At 33.5% G+C, this 23771-nt stretch overlaps 1 protein-coding gene across 7 annotated transcripts in view; it reads right to left on the bottom strand.

Annotated features, from left to right (window-relative positions):
- ADGRL3 (adhesion G protein-coupled receptor L3) overlaps positions 1 to 23771 on the bottom strand; it is a 966635-nt gene that overhangs the window by 143961 nt on the left and 798903 nt on the right. For all 7 annotated transcript variants that reach the window (XM_074229354.1, XM_074229353.1, XM_074229350.1 and 4 more), the window contains 4 exons: positions 11308 to 11491; positions 10249 to 10371; positions 7237 to 7445; positions 6402 to 6578 (listed from right to left, as the gene is read on the bottom strand). In XM_074229354.1, the coding sequence (XP_074085455.1) occupies positions 6402 to 6578; positions 7237 to 7445; positions 10249 to 10371; positions 11308 to 11491 (693 nt within the window). The remainder of the gene's footprint in view (positions 1 to 6401; positions 6579 to 7236; positions 7446 to 10248; positions 10372 to 11307; positions 11492 to 23771) is intronic.

Below are 23771 nucleotides of genomic sequence, written 5' to 3' on the forward strand. Positions count from 1 at the left end.
AAAGCTCAAATTTCCAAAAGTCAGTCCTTTCATGCATAACCTATCATTTGCTGTGGGAAAGAGACATTTTTTTCTCTTATCACTGGAAAGTGGTAACATGCAGAAATAATATATTCCCCTTCTAATCCGATAGAATCAGACACCATCTTCACCTTGAATTTAAATCCTTAATACTTTATTGACACAAAATGTTTATAATTCACAAGAATTACTATTCTTAGGTAGTTAAGTAGGATTTTATGTTGAAATTATAAAGTCAAGTCAAAATATAACTATTCTATGTGACAGATTGGGAATTCAGTTGTTAAAGTAAGAAGTGGATAGGTTTAGTATGAGGCATTAAGCAACAGAAATCACCATAGACCTAGGATATCTACTCTGAATTATTTGTGAGCAGGAACTAAAAAAGAGACAGTATAAAGTAAATTACTTTTTTCATGACAAGAAATCAGGATAATTCATAAGTACTTTGCCAGAATGAATAGCCTTCTAACATAAACTATTTTTCCACACTTAAAATGAAATATAGATATTTTTTAAACAACTTTTGTTTAAAGATACTTCTTTTTGGTCTTTTTCAATTAGCAAAATTAGACTATTCCTAGTTCTTTCAATGAAATTATTATTACTAATGTCTTATTACTAAGACATTGACCATTTGATATTAATATTCCATAAAATTTAAAATATTCCCTAAAAATTAAAAATTAATGCTATGGTTATCTCTGCCTTGCTCTAAGGTGAATATCTAGTGCAATTCAATAAATTGTTATTAAACACTTATTAAGTGCTAGATACTGTGTCAGGTACTAGAAATATGAAATATTTCAAATATGAAAAAGAAGGCTCCATCAAGAACAATCACTCTAGGGGTGGCTAGGTGGCACAGTGGATAAAGCACTGGCCTTGGATTCAGGAGTACCTAGTTTCAAATCCGGTCTCAGACACTTAATAATTACCTAGCTGTGTGGCCTTGGGCAAGCCACTTAACCCCATTTGTCTTGCAAAAACTAAAAAAAAACCTCCAAAAAACCAATCACTCTAGAATAAATTAATTTCTTATTTTCCAGGGCAGAAAATTGATAGTTAAGAATAGCATACAGCTAGAATTTATCTAGATTTCTGCAAAACATTTGATAAAGTATCTTAAATCTCTCTTGCAGAAATGAAGGTAGGCTAGACAAGTGTAGAATTAAATTGATTCAGAACCAGTGAATGTCTAGACCTAAAGAGAAGAGATAAATCCCTATTAGTATGGATAATAAACTGGTAGCATTATTCAAGTTTTCTCTATATATTTTCAAATGGGTTAGAATCAGCTACCATATCTTGTGGGTAGTGGCACAGTGGATAGTAAACTCAGCCTGAAGTCAGGAAGACTCACTTTTGCGAGTTTCAATCTGGCCTCCAAAATTTATTGTGTGACACTGGACAAGTCTCTTAATTCTTTTGGCCTCAGTTTCCTCACCTGCAAAATCAACTGGAGAAGGAAATAGCAAACCATTCCATACCTTTGCCAAGAAAACCCCAAAATTTGGTCATGAAGGGTCAGGTACAACTGAAACAACTCAACCACAGTAAAGCCATATTTTATATAATTACAGTAATACAATAGTAGGAATTTTAATATATGTAACTATTTCTTACATGCTCATTCTTACCCATTGGGACCTAATTTTTGTCAAAAATGGTTACATACCAATATGGAAGAAACTCTCTTATGCAAGGTTGTAGTTTTCAATGATTTGAGTAAGGTATAGGTGGCACACTTAGGAAATCTGCAGATGAAGTAAAGCTAGGGAATATATCTAACAAGTTGCATGAGAGAAGCAGAAACCTAAAAGTTCTTCCCATTAGACTATTTTCCATATCTACAAAAAAATTAGGACATAAGCAAAATATTTTGTTAGGATAAAACACACACAGATCTGTACAACTTCACAAGTATAAGATTGAGAAGTCATGGCTGCCGATTGCAGAAGTGGGACTAAGAGGTGGGGGGTTGGGGGAGAGATTAGAGACCAAAATTTAATAAGCTAATAGTGTATGTGCAAAAAAAAAGAAAACACGATTTTAGTTTGAATTAAGAGATTCATAGGGTTTGACCTAGAAAGTTGATATGGTCTGTCCTGGTCAGATCACATCTGTAGTATAATTTTCCTTTCAGCAAAGACAATGACAAATTATAGTACATTCAGAGGAGAATAATGGAGAAGAGTAAATGTTCTCAAATTTTCATAATATGATTAGCAGTTAATATAACTATGGGTGTTATTCTTGAGGAAAAAAAGTATTTTTGAAATCATCAACAAGAATCTATTGAGTGATTACTATATTCAGGCATAAATATAAGCAAGATAGAAAGACAGTTGTTGCCCCTAAAAAGCTTATATTCTAATGGGGGAAAATAAAACATAAATGAAAGTTGAAAAGGAGGGGTAAGGGAGAGGCAGGAAGGAAGAATTTTAGAAGAGTGGGGGAAGAGTAAAGGACTGAACATGTTAGATTGACCACTCCCTCAAAATGGAGGTTTCTAGAAGAAATAATGAATTGATCTGAAATATTTAAAGGGCTAGAAAGTTGAAGCAGGATTAGTTTTGCTTCTGTTTGGCATCAGCAGTGAAACTAGGAACAAAGAGCAGAAGCTACCAAGATAACTTGACATGAGAAGAAGTGTCCTAACAATTAAAGTTATCAAAGATGAGAATGGGCTGCCCACAAGGTAAGAAGAATCCTCCCTATTGAAGGTCTTTAGTCAGTGAATAGATTGTTTGGTATAATGTAGAGGAAATTCTTGTTCCCTTGGGGATTAACCCTGGTGGCCTTTTAGTCCCTTTCAATTCTGCAATTCTTTGATTCTATGATTCCTGAACTTTTTAGTCAGCAAAATAAAAGATTGACTATCTTTTATATTTTGATGTAAAATTCTAAAAATGAGTTGTGCTTTTACTTTGACAAAAATAAAACAGACATGAAAATTTATAGGGATAGACTGGGGGAAGAGGGGGTAGAACCAAGATGAGGACAGGCTTTCCCAGGAACTCTCTTCCAAAATACTTCAAAAACTTTAAAATTATGACTCTGAATTTTCAAGAGACGGAATTCACAGAAAGATCCAGTGAGGCAATTCTCCTTCCCAAAGTAACCTGGAAGACTATGGGGAGGCTCTTTTACATGGGTTTGAAGGAGGTGGCAATGTATCAGGATCACTGGGCAGGAGTGAAGGAGCTCTAGCCTTCTAGAAATGGGGTTCCTGGGTCTCTGGTAGCACCAGCTCCTGACAGCAGAAGCAGTTTCCTGACCTACCAACACAAGAAACACCAAACACAATTTGGAAGATCAGTGAGGAGGAACCTTGTGCCAGAGTGAGTGGGAAGCCAGTATGGCCCTCAGTGCTGCCCAGATTCTAGTAAATGGAAGCAGGCCCAGGGAACCGTACAGCAGGGAGCCACCCAGTAGCTGTTCCCAGAGCACTCTGCTCACGGAAGGTAAGGGGTTGGGGGGAAGACTGTCAAGGTCTCTCTTCGATCCCTGGGGCAGGACTCTTGTGCTTTGTCCATATTCAGACCCTATTTACAGTCTGGGCCCCCATACTACCATAGTGGAGCAGGGACCCTCCGCAAAGCTCCAGGGCAGAGGGCTGTGCTTATGGTCATCCATAGACCAAAGGACAGGATAGCAGACAGAGCCTCTCATAATACTTTGAAGGAAATGAGGTCTTTGCAGGTCCTAATAACACTCAAAAGTTAGGGAAGCACCCCCTAAACAAGGACACAGGCTGGGGAAATGAGTAAACAGAAAAAAAGGAACCTAACCATAGACACTTACTTTGGTCTCATGGAGGATCAAAACATACACTCAGAAGATGACAAAGTCCAGGCTTGTGTATCTAAAGCCTCCAAGAAAAATCAGAGTTGGAATCAGGCTATGGCAGAACTCAAAAGAGATTTTGAAAATCAAGTAAGGAAGGTGGAGGAAAAATTAGGAAGAGAAATAAGAGAGATGCAGGAAAAACATGAAAACCAAGTAAACAGCTTAGTCAAGGAGATCCAAAAGAATGCTGAAGAAAACAAAATGTTAAAAACCAGTTAAGGTCAAATGGAAAAAGCAGTACAAAAAGTTAATGAGGAGAAGAATACCTTAAAAATCAGAATTGGCCAGAGGGAAAAGGTAATAAGAAAGCTCTCAGAAGAAAACAATTCCTTCAAATGTAGAATGGAGCTAAGGGGAGCTGATGACTTTGTGAGGAATCAAGAAACAATAAAACAATACCAAAAGAATGAAAAACTAGAAGAGAATGAAAAATATCTCATTGGAACTTTATAGGATACATGTAACAAACATTATTAGAAAATGATGTCCTTTTTATAATTAAAATAAGCCCAAGTTTTGAAAATTCTTCTAGAATCTTACTTAATGTGCACAATTTTCTTGCTAGAATTTTTTTTTTTGTTGCCTAAAACAAGTGACTTCCTACAATATGTCAAACTTTGGTCTTGAATCAAAGAACATTACTTTAAAATATATTTTTATCTATAAGGTTAAGAGTATAACAACTCAGTGTTTAATATTCCCTAAATATTAATAATTTAGGAAAGAACTACCTCTTTGAAAGTGATAAGTTCTCTGGCCGAAGTGAGGTTTAGATGAATATTTTACATTATATTACATAACAAATTCAAAACAGATATATGACCTGAAATTTTTAAAATTACATCCTAAAAAATTTGTAGAGATGCAGATCATATGACTTTAATAACAATGAATAATATGTAAATTCTTAGCCAAATGAAGTAAACAAATGTAAAATATAAATAGATTATTTTTATTATATGAAATATAAAAGTTTTGTACAATAAATTAATTTATCTAGGATAAAAAGAGAAATGATCAACTGAGGAAAATGCTCTTTAAAAAATCAAATATCAGGGTGGCTAGGTGGTGCAGTGGATAGAGCACCAGCCCTGGAGTCAGGAGTACCTGAGTTCAAATCCGGCCTCAGACACTTAATAATTACCTAGCTATGTGGCCCTGGGCAAGCCAATTAACCCCATTTGCCTTGCAAATAAATAAATAAGTAAACAAACAAATAAATGATTTTTAAAAATTAAAATATCAAATATCTGTAATGGGGGTCTGTTAATTAAAAATTTATGGCCAACAAATAAAAATCTTCATGACCAAAAGTTGTTCCTGAATAGATATGTTGAGGGTAAGAACAGAAGTCAAAAAACATTTGTAAATTATTAACAAATCCATTTTTAAAAGATGTTTCAAATCAATGAGCAAGAAAAATGTAAATCAAAACAATCCTTAGGGTTTTCTCCCAAACTCAGAAAATTGACAAGATGGCAAAAGATTAGAAATTTTCAATATTAGAGGGACTGTGAAAAGATGGATCACTAAAATTATTTATGCAGGTGTGAACTGGGACAATGTTCTTAAAAAAACTCACAATTATTACAAGAAAATAACAACATATACTCAGATAACTGGAAGAGATCCAGATGGAAATGTAATTGATATAAAAAGAAATCAATAAAAATCCATTAAAAAGAAAAAATTAAAAAATCTTTAATCATGCTTTAAAACATTAACTAATGAGTATTGCTTCATCCCAGTGTATTATAATAAATGATTCTAGTAAAATAAATCAAACTTTAGTGAGGAGGTTAAAGAATGACATATTTGGAAAAAGTGCAATATTCTGTAAAATTGATCTCATCGAGGAATAAAAAAATTGATGAGCATATTGAATACACAATTTCATTGAATAAAAACAACTTGTCTTTTCAAGTACTCATTGAATGGTGTAAATTTTTAATAAAAAATTAAAATAAATGATGCTGTATTCAAGATACTTTTACCCATAATTTCTGCCAAAAGATCTATAATCTTATCCATTCAGAAAACAACTAAAATACTACTATTTTATCTTGTGAAATTAAGATCCTTAAATAAACATAAATATATTTGAATGGTTCCGGGAAGAGAGCAACACTAATGATAAAAAAGTATGGAGAATCTCTTTAGGAAAAGTTTATAAAACTAGGGGTATTCATTTTGGAAAACAAATGATTGAGATCAGAGGGAAGTAGCTTCCCTCAATACCAGTTTTCCGTTTCTATAGAGTTTAGTTCTATTAAGAAGAGAACAAGAGAGGGCTACTCAAAGAATCATTAGAAGATACAAGTCAAATATCTGGAAGAAATTTATAATCAGAATAGTGGGAAAAAATAGATCACACATTTAATCATTCTTATTTCACCTTAGGGAAAAGAAAATCAAGGACAGTATACACTCTTGTACTACAATTAAGATGAAGTCGAATGTAGATTGGATTAGATGGAATTACAATGGTCTCTCTAACCCTAATGTTCTATTGTTTTGTAGTATCTTACCTTAACTTCCACATGTGCCATCAATACAGCAAAGTTGGTTAGGTGATTACAAGAACATGTAGTATGAGTCTTATTTGTTGTCAGGAGCCGACAGCCCTGTGTTGACCAATAGCCTGTCATTGTACGCTTGGAGTAGCTCCAGAATGAACAGTTAGGGTTGAAATTTTCCTCAGATTGCTATAAAGAAAAAATTTTCAAAGCAAATAATTTTTAAATGGTATAAATTAAGAGGACATATTCCAAATCCAACTTTTTAATTCTAATGATTCTGGTTTTATTTGAAGTATTTTTTTAGTGACATTCATCTAAGCCAAGTAAATAGGATCATTTTTTTAATGCCAGATTAGTTATATGTTTCTGATTCATTATAACTGCAAACAAATTTTAATGTTTTAGTTCTACGTCCACTCATTTAGTTGGAAAGTAGAAAATTAATTGTTCTTAGCAATTAACTTTGGTACTAGTATCAAATGATCATGAAAAATTTAAGTTCTTTTTTCTGATGTCCTACTATATATAAAATTCATAAGAGTACTAATAAAAAAATTTTATCTACAATTTTCCATATTTTAGTTTTTTATTTTAAAAAAAATTACTAGTCAAATTAATACCCAACAAGATACAAAAATGAAAAAAAATAAATGTACTCCCCAAAATATACAACCTAAAGAAAAAAATCAGCAGCAGCATTATTCATAGCTACTAAATTTGTCAGAATAAAGAATAAGAGAAATTTAAAAAGCAAAATGAATTTTAAAATTAGTTTTATAAGGGGAAATTAAAATTGTGAATAACTTTGGTAATCAAAATAAATTTACATGTGCTGTTATCTTACCTTGATATGCTTAACAGTAAACACTACTGGATCAGCCAAATAAACTTTATTACTGAACTCTTTGTTTATTGCTGCTGTAATAACAGGGGAATTGACGATGACAGAATGATTGGTGGACATGGCCTCTGTTCCCAACTTCATACTGGCATTCTCCGTGGACAAATAAGGACCCAAGTTGTTATACAGGACAAAAGCCACTCTGATCTCTCCTAAAATAAATGTGAATTTGAATCAAAGGTCGGGTTCAAGTCTTGATTAATCTATTTGATCTAATTAATTCTGCCAATTCTTTAATTTTCTCAGTATTTTTACAATTAAAAGCAAACTTTAAAAGGCTTCAATTTGCTTATAGTTCAGTTATTTCCTTCTAAACCCTTTTTAAAATTATGAGATATTAATAATCATTTTCCTAAACCTATAAAGAAATCCTTGCAAGGGAAAATAATAGATATCTTACCATAAAGGGGAAAATCACAAAATATTTTACTAACAATAACTACTTCCTTAATGCCAATTTAATCCACTAAAATTGTTTACTTAAAATTCACCTATAAACATAAGATCATAGAGTTAGAACTAGAAGAAACTTTAGGGTTATGTAGTACAATTCTCTCATTTTATGTATAAGGGGGATTTCCAGGGATGTTAAATGATGTTCCCAGTATCAGAGTTAGTAATTGACAGACATGAGCTTTGAATATTAATCATTTGGATCCAAATTCAGTTACTGACAATGCCCAGGAGAAACTGTTAGTACTATATAGCCTCACTGGAAATATAATGCTTATAGAAATAGCAATGATTCTTACTTCCCCAAAAATCACTATTTAAGAAAGAAAATAATCCTAGGTACAAAATTGCTTAACAAAAGTCTAGTACACATTGGCATCTTGGGGCAAAAAATGAATAATAGCTGTAATTTTTATGGACCCTGAGACAAATAATCCATCTGAAATAATTACTAAATTTGGAATACAAGGTCCTTTCTTTCTTATTTCTTGAAATAAACTTCCACTATTGGGAAACAGAGCACACTATATATTGGGAATAGAGTATGTCAATAAACAGGTAAAGACATTAAAAAAAAATCAGTGCAATTCAACAAACAACAGGTTCCTATATATTCAGGGCACTGCTCTTTATAGCCAGGTATGCTGGCTATTTATCTTTTTTGTCTCTCCCACATGCTTACCAAGCAGTATTAAATCACAAAAGTAACAAAAGCAAAGTGGTTATATGGAAACCCTGTCTATAATTCAGGAATATCACTACATTTGGAATTCACTCCCTTGGAAATAGTTCACATGATGGAAAAAAGTGATGAACAAGGGATTCTGAGGACTTTACTCAAATTCCAGAATTGCCACACAACCATTATGATGTTGAGCAACTCACTTCATATCTCAAGGCCTAAGTTTCCCTTTATGCAAAATGAGGTCATTGGCCTGGATGATAACAAATCATAGGAGCATAGATCTAAAAGATGAGAGAAATATGAGAGGTCTCTCATTTTACAAGAAAGGAAACTGAAATCCCCAGACATGAAGTCAGTGGTTCAGTATCATCAATTAGGGAGCAAGTACGACAGGTGGCATTTGAATTCAAGCATTTTGACTTGAGTTCTTTCTCCTATATTGTGCACATTTCAGTCTCCCTTCAGTCCTAAATTCTCACTACAATAGACTGATCAAATTTATGAAATCATTCAAACACTCTACCCAAATTCATAGCAGTTCTTAGAGTTCATATCATGTACAAATTACCCTAGCTCTTTCTCTCTAAGCTTTTAAATCATTTTTAAAAAATGGTTTATTGTTTTATAGGTTGCAAAAGAAAATTTTAAGTATCCCATTTACAAGAAGTGGGTAGAAATAGGATAAGGTCCTGGAGAAAATAATCTCAGCCCTGACTTCAATAAGACATTGTACATCTGAAATATTTTATATCTGCTACTTCTTACACATATAGGAACTAAAAAATAATTGGCTGCACATGAATATTTTGGGTAAAGCAATCACTGTGAGTTGAGTAACAAAACACTGGTGGTAATATTTTAATCTTTCTTCTTTATTGGTAATGTTGTTTCTATTCTATATGTGACTCTATTTCTTCAATCTATTCCATCAACCGTAGACACATTTTTCTTCCAACCTGTCAATCAATAACCATTTATTAGACACTGTGTGGCAGACTTTGTTTTGAACAATGAGAGTACAAAGAAAGGCAAAACTATGATTCCTTCTTTCAAGGAGATCAAATTCTAATGGTGGAAACAACATTTACAAACATACATGTCTATATCTATATGTGTAGAATATACCTAGTAGAGGGAAAGTATTATTAGTCACCCTGACTGAGATAATTAGTGGAAGAACACAGATATATAACTGCAACAAATATAATCAGAGTAGAATTTCCTACAAATAGAAATATCCTCAAAAAAAGTATCCTGTTCTATCTATTGTCCCCAGATCAGGACATGATTCACATCCTATCCATCTGTGTAACTGGAGGAATTTTGCCATCTTCTCTGCTACCACAATGCTAGCCTCCCTTGACTTTCTGCTCTTGGAATTGTAATTATAAAAACGATGTTGCCATCGTTTCAGGAAAGGAAATGTCAATTGGTTCCTTTTCAATTCATTCTCTCTCTCTTATACTCCCCACCCCTAACTCCTTTCCCTTTTGACTCCTTTCTTATATGCACTGTTTCCCTTTACTAGAATATAAGCTACCTGAAGGAAGGGGCTAACTCATTTCAATTTTATTCCAAGAACTTAACTCATCACAAAACCTGATTAGTAAGGGCTTAATAAATGCTCTTTTACTTCATCTATTCATTCTTGGAACAGTGAAACTACTGGCTTAACTGGGATAATAATTAAGTTTTGGAGAGTATTGAGAAAGTAAAGGTTAGACTGTAGAGTTAGTTTAATTAAGAAATAAATAAATTAACTGGTGATGATAAGAAAATTAATTCCAAATAATTTTTTAAAAAAAAAGCTAACTTACCATTTCGGCCATTTTGTTTCAGGGTATTTGCAGAAAGCTGAATAGTACTTCCATGGCCCATGTTTTCTGGAAATTTTAGATCTTCTAAATTCCCTTCTGTACTCAACCTTGCAACTTCCAGTTCTGTTAACAACCAAAAAAAAAACAGGACAAGATCAATATAAAATGAGAAACATTATTTTTTAAAATACCTTAAAGAAATATTTGCTGTAATCTCTAAAAAACTTTTAAAATATAAACAAAGGAACTATGAGAATGTGTTTATAATTTATCACACTATCCAATAGTTTTTACTTATTTATAATGCACTTGTCCTCACTCATACTCAAATATGATTTTTAAAAAAGCAATAAAATGTCTGTGATATCAGACAAATATATAATGTCAACAAGAATTCATGAGGATCGATGATAGAACATACTCTTTGAAAAGAAAAATAAAACAAAATTGCATTTTTGGCCACTGGCTAGAAAAATAGTCTAAACATATTTCTCTTTGAGCAATGAGTAAACAAAACTGTATAAATTATATCTGCTTTGTAGAAAGGCACACTTTTAACTTTTAATCTAAAAAGCTGAAATTCATTAAATTCCCCAAAATATTACTGTCAGCTGTCTCTTCATAAACAATTAAAAGCCTCAATTTTTTGTGAGCAAAATACCATACAAAAACCTCTACAATTTGATTGACTTCATTGGGAAGGTTAACATCTATTTTTTAACTAATTTCAAGAAATATGCAATTCTCATCTAACAGAAAACCAGCCAAACTTCTATTCTAAAAAAAGGAAGAAATGTCTTACAGAATGCTATATTTATAAAATTAAATTAAGTTCCTTTACATGAAATGAGATTATTCCACTATTCCTAATTGTAGAATGACTTGAAGATTCTTTATATGAAAATGACAGTTTTCTTATGAACAGTTATAAGCAATCAATCAACCATATAAAACCAAAGTAAAAAAAAACACCACTTGGCAAATCTACGGGATAACCTTTCTCACCCTTTCCCACCAGGAGGGAGAAATTGGTACTTTTTGATAATGAGGATCACTTACGAATATTGTTTGTGTTTTCCCTGACTATATCTGTCTTCAAAAGGTTATCGGCCAGCACAAAAGCACTTTCCTCCACAGTGTCAAGTAACATGGTGGCTGCACGCAGTTGATCACTTGTTGTGAGGTCTCGCCATGCATTCAAAGCCTGTGGCTGGAGCAGGTTGTTAACTGTCTCAACCATTGCCTGCAGAGAGGAAGAACAGAATGACAGAGGTCTCTAGTGAGCCCACATGAGCTGTCAGACATCTGAGAGTACATGCTATCCAGCAAGCAGGGCACAGTAGTCAGCATAACTACAGCATTGTCCTATCTTCCCCTGAGACATGCTACAGCAGAAGGACTCATTATTTTCTACTGTAAATCCTATTTGAGCCTTTTCTAGACAGAAAAAAAAACCTGCTTGTATTTTGAATGACAATAAAAAAAGTCATACTAGATTCCTAGAATCAATCAGTAACTGATGTTTCCACATGTTTGTGACCACTAAACCTAGAATAGGCTTTAAAACTGTATGCTTTCAGATCAGGAGAAAGATTTCCTCAAATTGGGTCTAGGGGGAAAAAACCTTTTCCCCAAAGATCCCCAATAAAGCTGATGGCGCAATACAATAAATATGATTTAAAATGAGAACTATATAGAGAGAATTATTCTTGATTCCATTCCAGAAAAGATAAACAATAGTTGCGCATATCAATTTTCTTAGTCAACTAGAAAAATGTTAGAATGGGAAAAAAGTATTAAAGCATATAAGCTACCAGAGACTTCCTATGTGTTGTGTATCTATAGAAATTTTCTCATGCTATTTTCAGAGATTTATAAACAGTAAGGCTGTAGATAGTGTTCCCCCTCCCCCCACAGAAAGAACCTGCAGATACATTTACATATAGAGTCAAATGACTACATTTCACAGTTACAATTCATGTGCTTCCTAAGGTTAACTTTGAACTCTAGGTTCCAAACAAAAGTAAACCTTCTTTAACTAAGGCCCACTTGAGAACCAATTTGGACATATAAAAATTACAGATTGCAAATCTTATAAGATGTATCTTTTTTAGGAAATTATTATTGAATCATCTGATCACTAAGACTCAAACTGATTAAGGAAAAAAAAACATTGGGGTGGCTAGGTGGCACAGTAGATAGAGTACTGGCCCTGGATTCAGGAGTACTCTGAGTTCAAATCCGACCTCAGACACTTAATAATTACCTAGCTGTGTGGCCTTGGGTAAACCACTTAACCCCACTGCCTTGCAAAAACCTTAAAAAAAGAAAAGAAAAAATATTCCTAGTTAGTCAATACAGGCATAAGTTCTAGGTGACACATGAATATGTTTCAAGAGGGAGGAAGTTTTACAGTGTCAAAAATAGGATGAGATGGTTGAACTATCTAGATGAAGCATTTTCTTCTAGTTGGTATTTTCTTAGTAATTAACAACAGGCTGTTTTAAAAAAATGTTTCATAATGAAAAGCCTTGGTTACCAATTAAAACTAACTTTAACAAATAATTGCCTTTGATAAAACTTGTCTTTCTAGACATTGTTTCAGATGCTGAAAGTTCTGACCACAAATTGCTAACAAGACTTTTCTTTAGAATAGTCCTTCAGGACTTACTCATTCCATCAGTGCAACAAGCAGGAACAATTTTAGGCTGTCTGCAAAGGACAGTGCCAGATAAGGAGATGTGGAGTTTGAACAAAATTCAAGGACTATTCCCTTTAATTTAGAAAAAAACAGATATCATATTGTCTGATCTCGTTACCTCTTAGACTTCTTGTCTCTAAGGATATGATTTCTCTCTCATCACACTCAATTTGGATCAAGGTACAACATGGAAACAAAGTAAAGACTGACAGATTGTTTTTTCATGCAGGGGTGGGGGAGGGAAGTAAGATGGGGGAAAATTGTAAAACTCAAATAACATCTTTAATAAAAAATAAATTTAAAAAAATAGTCCTTCAGCTTGCTTTTTTAATTCTCTTCCCCTTCCTCAACCAACAAGTTGTAATGAAAATGAACAAAAGAAAGACTTTCAAATGACTTAATTGGTTGGTAGTTTTCACATAGTATTCTTTGACTTTTCCACTAGTTTTTTGAAAACATTTCCTATAAGAAGGAGGAATCTGTCCTCCTGGGTCATGGAAGGCAATAGCTGGAAGGATCTTTCTTTAAGAGAAAAGGAAAAATCAATCAGGAAATGGATAATATTTAACATCTATCCTAAAGCCAAATGGATTTAAGAAACACTCAGAGCAAAGAAATGTTCTTTCTAGAGTGTCTGATACAACACACAGAGCAAAGAAATGTTCTTTCTAGAGTGTCTGATACTTTCTGAATTGAGTCTGCATTCATAAAAAATATGAGAATGCATTACAAATGCACTTCCTTCAGAATGCAAGAATCTGATCAATAAAAGAATATATTCTCCTACTCGGATCTATTTACCCTACATCTTAAAGGGTAAAACATCTTTGGGCAAAAAAAATATGGTTATGAACTCTAACTGGTTTTCTTTCTGAGATAACTAGGTTGCATGGGGAGAAGGATCAGATAACTATTAAATCCAGTTAGCTGAGAAGCATCTTAAATATTTCTACTGTTAATAAGGGTCAGTAACTCATGTCAAGTAGACTATTAAAGCCTCTGTTTTATTTAATATTTTTTGTTTCTCCTAAACATCTATGTTTGAATATGTAACATAGTAACTAAAGAAATCTTAAAAACTTTCCATTTACTAAATAAACATATACATTATATCTGGTAATTACAATTTTTTACTGAGAAGATATTATCTACAAGAATCATTCATATTCATATATTATATGCTTATTACTGAGAATTCCAAAGCCCCTACATGACATTAAATTAAGAATTTATTCAAAGTCCAATAGGCTGCTAAATCTCCAGAGCCTTTCTTAAAATAGACATTTGCTAACTATTTTTAGAATTGTTAACTTAAAAATGTAGAGCTCCATTTCAGTGTAAAAAACTTCAATTAGGTGGCACAGGAATTAATTTCAGATTCAGTCCTACCTTGGAAAAGGTCCCCTTCACAGTATAATGATAGGGTAGAAAGAACATTGAACTTTAAACCAAGTGGTTAATTAGTTTTTTTTCTCAATTAAAATTTAGCTCTCTTTTACTTTAATTTTTGGGGTCTCAGTTTCCTCAATTGTAAAATCATGGAATTAGACTGATTGATCTTTAAGGTCTTCCTTTCTTATCTCAGCACAAGAGCTTAGAGGACTATGTTTCAGATTGTAAATCCAAGAAAAGATTTGCATATATTATTCAATTGATTTTAAGAACTTTACTTGATTCTTTGCTTTCTACCCCATCCTACCATTTAGCCTGACCATTTCCTTGCCCAAGCCTACAGTTCATCACTCTTGGGCAACAACCATTCGGTGATTACTTAATCAATTTGACTTTGGAAACTTTGCCTGATTAATAACTCAGTCAAAAGCACATGCATATAAATAGATATAATATATATGTATACATATACACACACATATATATATATACACATATATATGCACTCCATACCATGCTTTATTTTTATTCCAACTATCTAACTTGATCATCTTCATGACATCTACCCCACCTCCCAAATATATAGTTTTCACCTTTTGCTCTGCAAATACTAATCAAAACAATATTATTGCTGTTTTTGGAAAGGTTATATCAATTGATTCTCATTATCCCCTTGACTTCCCAAACTCAAAAAATTATCCTTGGTTTACCTCTCTTTTACATGTAATGTTTCTTCCATAATGAGTGCAAGCTTTTTTGAGGACTGGACTTTATCTTGTTCTTGTTTTTTATTTTATTGTACTTGGCATTTATCCTTTATTGGTGTGAAGAATGTTGCATTCCAAGAACTAAGCCAAGGTTGAATCTGATAATATACTGATTAGTATATGATAGTTGAGATATTGTTGCATATAGGGTAGAGTCCCAGTCTTAAAGTGGGGACACATAGCTGTTGAGTGACCTTGGGCAAGTCACTTAATCTCTCAATGTCTCAAGTAACTATATAAAGCTGAATTGCAAGATATCTGCTGATAGGTATTGTTAGAGGGGGGGTTCTTTACCAGGAATTCCCTAGCAATGAAATTATAAGACCAGATGAAAAATATATGAACAAATAACTGAAAAGAAAATGTTTTCTGAGAGAAAAAAAATGTATAAATTACACTAGTATCAATTTATAAAATTACGTTCATGGTTTCCTTCATGACGAGGAGTCTCAAGGTAGATAAAAGACACATGTTTCCTAAGAATAAAGTGGAAAAAAAATTGGATTTGGAATTGTGACTGGGCTCAAATCCCAGTCCTGCTATCTACTGATCTGGGTGACCTTGGACAAATCACAACTTCTATGGGCTTCAATTTCTGCATTTCTAAAACTGACAGTATTAAACTAGATGAACTTCAAAGCCTTTGCCAAGCTCTAAATCTACGATCCTATGGTACAACAGAGTTTTCAGATAATTGAATAAATTGGCCAATTTGACTTAATGAGAATAGACTATTTTGACCATTCAAAGTGCTATTAAGGTTCTGGTATTTTATCCCACTCTTAATCTTTCTAGGGTTGCTCCTATCTCCTATTCTTTAGATTATCAAAGACTAATTAACCAGTCACAACTGCTCAATCATAAAAAAATATTTCATATTCATGCAATACATCCCAATATTAAATTGACTGAATATATTCCCCAAATTAATACTGTTTAAAAATGATATACCTTAGGCTGAGAAGGTAAATGACTTGAGAGGGAAACTTCCGAGGGAAGAGGACTCCAACTTAAATGCACAAAAGCTTCAAGTTTATAATATTCCTTATGCACTTAGAGTTCTATATGTTCTAAATGCTTCTCTGTGTGTGCATGTTCTACATGTACTTCTAAAACAATATGTGTTTTAGTAGAGTTTTTCCCCCCTCAGAGGGAAAAGCAAATATCCATGTAAAGAAGCATTTGCATCTCTTTCCTTTAGTTTAATGAAAATTTTCTTAAAATATGCTCTTTTTTGATATTATGAAGGAATGAAGTTAATTTTAGAGTTATGAAATCATTGGATTGAGTTGGAAACATCAGATGCTACTCACTAAAGTTATGACTAATGCTAGGACAGTCATTAATGTTTAACATTTTAAAATGATCATATTCAAACAAATTTCAATAACTTGTTTTCTATTGCATGTCTTTCTGATTGTTAATTTATATTCTAATTTGATGGAAAACAAAGGCTGCTTTCAGAATGTCACATGACAATTTACCATTGAAGTCTTAATGCACAAAGAATTTGCCAAATTAAATAATGCTATTGAAATGTACAGAATAAATGTCTAGGTAAAGTACTCAAACTGTGAGGAATAGATGTAAACTTGCAATACAATATGTCTGCTAGACAAACAAAATCTCATTTCACTATTTTTCAAAATGCTGAAACATGGAATAAAACATTTGATTACTTTAAACAAGAGGCTACAAGACATGCTAAACTAACTCAATGACCCAAAATTGAGAATTCCAATTCAAATTGTACCACTTAACTTCTGTATATTTCTGGTCAAATTATCTTCTTCCTCCATTATCTGAGGTCACTATAAGTTAATGCATTTTTTTTTTACAAACATACTGGAATTTATGCATGCAAATTAGTGTTGTCCTTAAAAGTGACAACTGTAGGACCCTATATCTCAGCAATTCTTCCATGCTCAAAATATTTTTGGAACTGCTCTTTTTAAAAGGCCATGAGTTTGTGCAAATGCAAACAATTGCCTCATTCACTTTTGACCCCAAATGATATATGTACATTGTGATTATATATTTAAACTGAATGAGTTTTAACTAGTTCCCAAAATCAAACATATCCTCAGAGGTCAAAGATTTGCCCCACCTGGGGATATCCCAGAGAATGTACAGTTGACTTTGAAGAAAATCCTAAAAGAGGTACTCAAAAGTCCTGGAAAATTATTGAATAGATTATCACTCATTGGATGCATAAATATTGAAATATTTGATTTTTAAAAAATAATCACAGCATATTATAGTCCACAGTCTTTATGTTTTAAGTGTTCAAAAAGAGTGCATCAATGTCGTCAGCATTAGATGCTCATACTTGTTTTGTTTTGGATTTTCCTAGAATGATTATAAGTAACATTGATTATTTGAATGCACTTAGAAATGCATAGGAAGCATAAAAGTAGCTACAATAAATGTCTACTTCCTTGAGATAGTTGTAATGACTGGATGATTGGTTGATCACAAACAAATGTTTGATTTTGTAAAGAATAATATTTTTTATTTTTGAGTTTTTCAATTTATTTTTAATTTTTTCACTAGCTACATGCAAAAGCAAGTTTTAACAGATATTTCCAAAATCTTAAGTTCCAAATTCTATCCCTTCCTCCCACCCCACTCCTGTTGAGAAAGCAAGTTACTTGGTGTAGTTTAAAAATGTATAGCCATGAAAAATATTACTATAAGTCATGTTGTAAAAGTAAACATTCCTCCCCACAAAGAAAGAGAAGCCTCAAGAAAAATAAAATGAGAAAAAAATATGCTTCATCTTTATTCAGACACCATCAACTCTGTCTTTGCAATGGACAGCATTCTTTATCATTTAAGTCCTTCAGATAAATTGCTTCCATAGCTATTGCTAACTGGATTTCCCTCCTATTCCTCCCTACTCCCATTTATTCTATTTCCTCTCTCTCATTTCATCTGGTTCTCTCCCCCCAAAATGTGTGGCATTTGACTAATCTTTCCCATTATCATCCCCTGCTTCTATCTCCTGTCCTACACCCCACGTGGCTCTCCCTGTCCCCTTTCTCCCATCCATTTCCTCTCCTGGACTTCTGAGGTGGAGCTAACATGCTCGTGGAGGTTTTCCTTACCAAAGATAAATGAAGCCTTGGGCAGCCAGGTGGCATAGCAGATACAGTACCAGCCCTGGAGCCAGGAGGACCTGAGTTCAAATCTGACCTCAGACACTTAATAATTGCCTTGCTGTATGACCTTGGGTAAATCAGTTAATCCCATTGCCCTAAATAAATAAAAATTAAAAAAAAAATAGATGAAGTCTCTACTCTGACATTCACATTATAGATCCCACCAAGAAAAAAAGAAGATTCAAAGAAGTTTTCAACTGTAGACATTGTGGAGGATCTTCAGTGAAGGTCTGTCTCTTTGCGGGGAAAGGGGGAAGTAAAGTCCAGGAGGCAGGAGAGTGGAGAAAACCAGCTGGAGGCTTTTTAGCTACAGTGCAATCCAGGTCCCAACAGCTTGACAACAGCAGATGATCTGGGCTAGCTAGCAAGAGGCAGGGGGGGATCCCCAAAACAAAGTCTGAACCCTGAGGACACTGGGGTAAAAGACAGGACTGGATTGGGAACAAATCACTGTTTAGTCAGAACCTGGACATAAAGGAGGGGGAAAAAATCTCTGCAAAGACAAGGCCTGGATTAGATAGGCAATATCTTGGCTAACGGCATTTCTTCTCATATTTTCCTCTAGAGAAAGATTTCTATATACAATTGAGTGTGTATGTTATTACCTGTCTGAGTCACTTCCAATGAGAGTAAAGCTCATTCACTTTTACATCCCCCTCTTCCACTCCACTACAAAAGGTTTTATGTGAAATAACTTACCCCATTTTACCTCTCCATTTCCTTTCTCCCAGTACATTCCTTTCTCACCCAATAACTCCATCTTTTTAATATATTATATCTTTGAATTCTACTCTCTTCTATGCTTTGTCTATATATGCTCCTTCTAATTGTCCTAAAAAATGAGATATTAGTAACATCTTCCCTTGCAGGAATACAAGTAGTTCAACAACATTAAATACTTCATGATTTGCTCTTCTCTTCCACTCTCTCTATGCTTCATCTGAATCTTGTACTTGAAGATCAAATTTCTGTTCAGTTCTGGTCATTTCAATAGGAATGTTTGAAAGACCCCTATTTCATTGAATGTCCATCTTTTCCCCTGAAAAAAATGTTCAGTTTTGCTGGGTAGTTGATTCTTGGTTATAATCCAAGCTCTTTTTCTTTCCAGAATATTATATTCCAGATCCTACGATCCCTTAATGTAGAAGTTGATAAATCCTGTGTTATCCTGATTATAGCTCCAAAATAGCTAAATATTTTTCTTTCTGCTTGTAAAATTTTATCCTTGATTTGAAAGTTCTGAAATTTGTCTATTATGTTCCTGACAGTTTTCATTTTCTACCTCTTTCAGGAAGTAATCCTTTTTTTAAAAAAATTTTTTTCTCTGTTTTTATTTATTTTCATCTAAATATACATGTTGTTAATGTGTATATTGTTTTCTTGGCTCTGCTCCCAATTTCTCTTTTATCTTCTTTTTCTTCTTGGATATCAAGGCAGTTTTTCTGAAGAATTTCTTTAAAAATGAAGTCTAGGCTCTTTTTCTGGTCATGACTTTCAGGTAGTCCAGTAAATTTTATATCTTCTGAATCTGTTTTTTCAGGTCAGTTATTTTTCCATTGATACAGTCCACATTTTCTTCTAGTGTTTCATTCTTTTGGTTTTGTTTTATTGTTTCTTCATTTCTCATGAACTCATCAGCTTCCTTTAACTCCATTCTACATTTTAAGAAATTATTTTCTTCAGAGAGCTTTTGTATCTCCCTTTCCATTGGGTCAATTGTTTCTAAGGCATTCTTCTCTTCATTGCACTGCATTTTTCCATTTGACCCAAACTGGTTTTTTTGTTGTTGTTTGTTTTTTTTAGTTTTTGCAAGGCAATGGGGTTTAGTGGCTTGCCCAAGGCCACACAGCTAGGTAATTATTAAGTGTCTGGGGCTGGATTTGAATTTAGGTACTCCTGACTCCAAGGCTGGTGCTCTATCCACTGTGCCACCTAGCCGCCCCCCCAAACTGGTTTTTAAGGGATTATTTCTTCAGTATTTTTTGTACCTCCTTCACCAAGCAGTTGACTTGGTTTTCATGATTTTCCTTCATTGCTCCATTTCTCTTCCCAATTTTTTCTCTACCTCCTTTACTTGATTTTCAAAAATCTTTATTGAGCTCTTCCATAGCCTGAGCCCAATTCATATTTTTCTTGGAGGCTTTGGATACAGAAGCTTTGCCTTTGTTATGTTCTGAGTATGTAGTTTGATCCTCCATAGGACCAAAGTAATTGTCTATGGTATGATTATTTTCTTCTATGGTTTGGTGGGGCCTTTTCTAGGTTGGAGGATGTACTGTCCCAAATTTTTTAGGGTTTTTGCAGCTTTTTCCAGGACATCTCCTCGGGACTTGTAAGTTCTCAATTCCTCCAAGGTCTTATGAGAGACTATGACTGTTCTCCTAGTCTGTGCTCTGTTTGTGGATGACCACAAGCAATCCTTTCTGCCCTGAAATTGTGAGGAGGGTCCCAGCTCCACTGAGGTATAAACTCTGTGTGCTTCTTTCTACTCCTTTTACTGAGACTGGGACCCTAGACTGAGACCTGGATCTGAGTGTGGGGGAAGCAACAGAGACCTATCTCAAGATAACAGAGACCTCTGCAATCTCCCTGACCCTTTAAGCAGCTGCCCAGTGTCTCTTCAGGTCTGTCCCTGGTCCTCTGGGGTTGGGTCTGCATTGTGGTTTATGCTGGACTAGACTCCACTCTCCTTCTGGTACAATAGAATTTCCCCACTACCCTTTCAAAGTTGTACTTGGCAATCTCTTGGTTGAGAGGTCTGGAAACTTCCACTACTGCCACAGACCCAGCACCCTCCAGGAACCTAGGTAGCCTGTGTCTGTCACTGGATGACTGGAACTGGTTTGCTTAGGTGCACTGCTGGCCCTTCTAATCCACTGCAACTGATCCTTCCAGTGGATATTCCAAGTTGTCCTGGGTTGGAAGATTGCTTCACTCGTCTTCTTGTGAGTTCTACCACTCTAGAATTTGATTAGAGTCATTATTTAAAGGTGATTTGGGGAGAGTTCATGGAAATCCCTGCCTTAATTCTGCCATCTTGACTCCTAATTTTTTTTTAATTTTAAATTTAAATTTTTTAAAAAATTCTTTTCTTTTCTCCAGGCTCTCTTATACCTGCCAATCAGATAAACTATACACAACTGTACATGTGAAATCATACAAAACATATTCCCATAATAACCATGTTGCAAAACAAAACAAAACAAGAACAATTAAGAAAATAAAAAAAAAATTATACCTCAATTTACACTCAGAGTTCATCCATTCTCTTTCTGGAAGTGGATAGCACTTTTTCATCAGGAGTCTTTTGAAATTGCCTTGGATCACTGTTTAATGATAACTTTTCAAATGACAGTCTCTGACTCGATTTATAAAGTATCATGTCTTCATGAAAGCAAAGCAAGCACTTGGGATTCTAAGTTCTAAGCTCTAAGTTGACAAAGATTTGAACAAGGAGGACTTTACTTCTACCAAATTTAATTATTCTCATATCAAGCTTAAAATATGATAATTTTCCAATCAATCCATCCATGATATTAAATATATTTGTATATTTGAAAGTAACTATTTAAACTCTACCACCTGACCCTATCCTCAAGGGAGATGTGCCAAGACAAAAATGTGATAACCAAGCTTAAAAGTTTTAAAGTTGGGAGAATTAATAAGACAAAAGAAAAATAGAAAGAAATCAGAACACATAAAATATTATTTCTTTACAACAAAATAAAATTTGGGGTATAAGTTTTTAAATAGTAGTTGATATGGGGCTTATTAGATTTTTGAAAAATAATATATATATATCACAAACACAAAACAAAACAACGAACTTCGTGAAAGTTGACAAAACGGCCAGTTATGTTGACCAAGGGAAACAGAAGAGGGGAAGCATTTCATATATATATATATCGGGCAAAATTTTTAAACAAATTTTTCTGATTTTAAAAAAAGGCAGATCTTCATATCATTCAGCATATTATCTCTTAGACAATCTGCTGGAAAATTCATTTTGGTTAACTATGTAATCTACCAAATAATTTTAGTCAGTTTATTGATCTTTGTGGTTAGTTGTCTTTTCATGTATTATTGTCTTTATTGTCATGTTTTTCCATCCATTGAAATTTTGAACATACCACCTGAATGCAATATTCCCTTTTAAATTATACATTATTTGTTGCTTTCTTGTTGTTGTTACTCAATCATGTCTGACTTTTTGTGACTCCATGGACCATGAAATCCTGTCCTTCAATCCTCCAGTATCTCTTGAAATTTGTCCAAACTCATGTTCATTGCTTCTGCGACATTATCTATCCAACTCATCATTTGATATCTCTTTTTCCTTTTTGTTTTCAATCTTTCCCAACATCAAGATCTTTTCCAGTTTCCATTTTCTTATTATATGGTTAAATATTTAAACTTTAGCTTCGGTATCTGACTTTCCAGTGAAGAGTATGAATTAATTTCCTTGAAAATATATTGATTTAATCTTTGATGTCCAGGAGACTGAAAAATCTTATCTAGAATAACAATTCAAAAGTGTTGATTCCATAATTCCCAGTTTTACTTATGGTCCAGCTCACAGGCATACATTGTCAGGGGAAAAGCCATATCTTTATGCAGATCTTTGTTGTCAAAGTAATGTTTATAATTTTTAAGTTTGCTATCCAGATGTCATAGTTATTCCAAGGAGCAAAGGCCTTTCAATTTCATGGCTGTGGTTGCTGTCTACAATGATCTTTAAACCCAAGAATAAAAAATCTGACATGGCTTCCCTTTCTTCCCCTTCTATTTGCCAGGAAGTGTTGGAATGAATTAACATGACTTAGCTTTTTTCCCCTTTTGTTTCATTTTAGGGTTTTTGGGGGTTTTTATTTGTTTTTTGTTTCAATTTAAAAAATCTTTTTAATGATAAACTTCAAGCCAGGTTTTATGGTTTACTAAAATATACATTTTACTATTTTAAAAATTATTTTTCAGTCCTCCCGTTTTTTGGAAAAAAAATCTGACAAATTTTTTTTTTTCTCAAAGCTTTTTTATAAAATAATAATACTTTTCTTCCTGACATTACATTACTGAAGGTTGCAATTACAATGAGAAACAAGGGAAATGAAAAAATCTCTGAACTGAGTTGGAAGACCTGGATTCAAAGATTCCTCACTGAACAACAAAATATAACAAGGGTATAAATAAACAAATCTGAAGATAACAAATAAGGTTTTTAAAAATCTAATTATTTTCTTCTTGTTTCTTTAATTCCAATTTTACTCCTGACTCTGCTATTAAATCTCATGATGTGAATATGTATAAATAACTTCACTTCTCAAATATTTTCTCACTTATATCTACTTTCACTTTCCAGGTTTAAAATTCTTTAATTTCAAGATAAGATTGCATTTACATCCTACCCATGGTTTAAGATAAATTCATCATGACAATTTTTCTTTTTTTTATATCAATCTGTCTTTGCCCTTATTTAAAAAGTATTGTTTAAAAACAAAAGGAAAA

Source organism: Macrotis lagotis, chromosome 3 (genome assembly GCF_037893015.1).
Source record: "Macrotis lagotis isolate mMagLag1 chromosome 3, bilby.v1.9.chrom.fasta, whole genome shotgun sequence".
Lineage (NCBI taxonomy): Eukaryota > Metazoa > Chordata > Mammalia > Peramelemorphia > Peramelidae > Macrotis > Macrotis lagotis.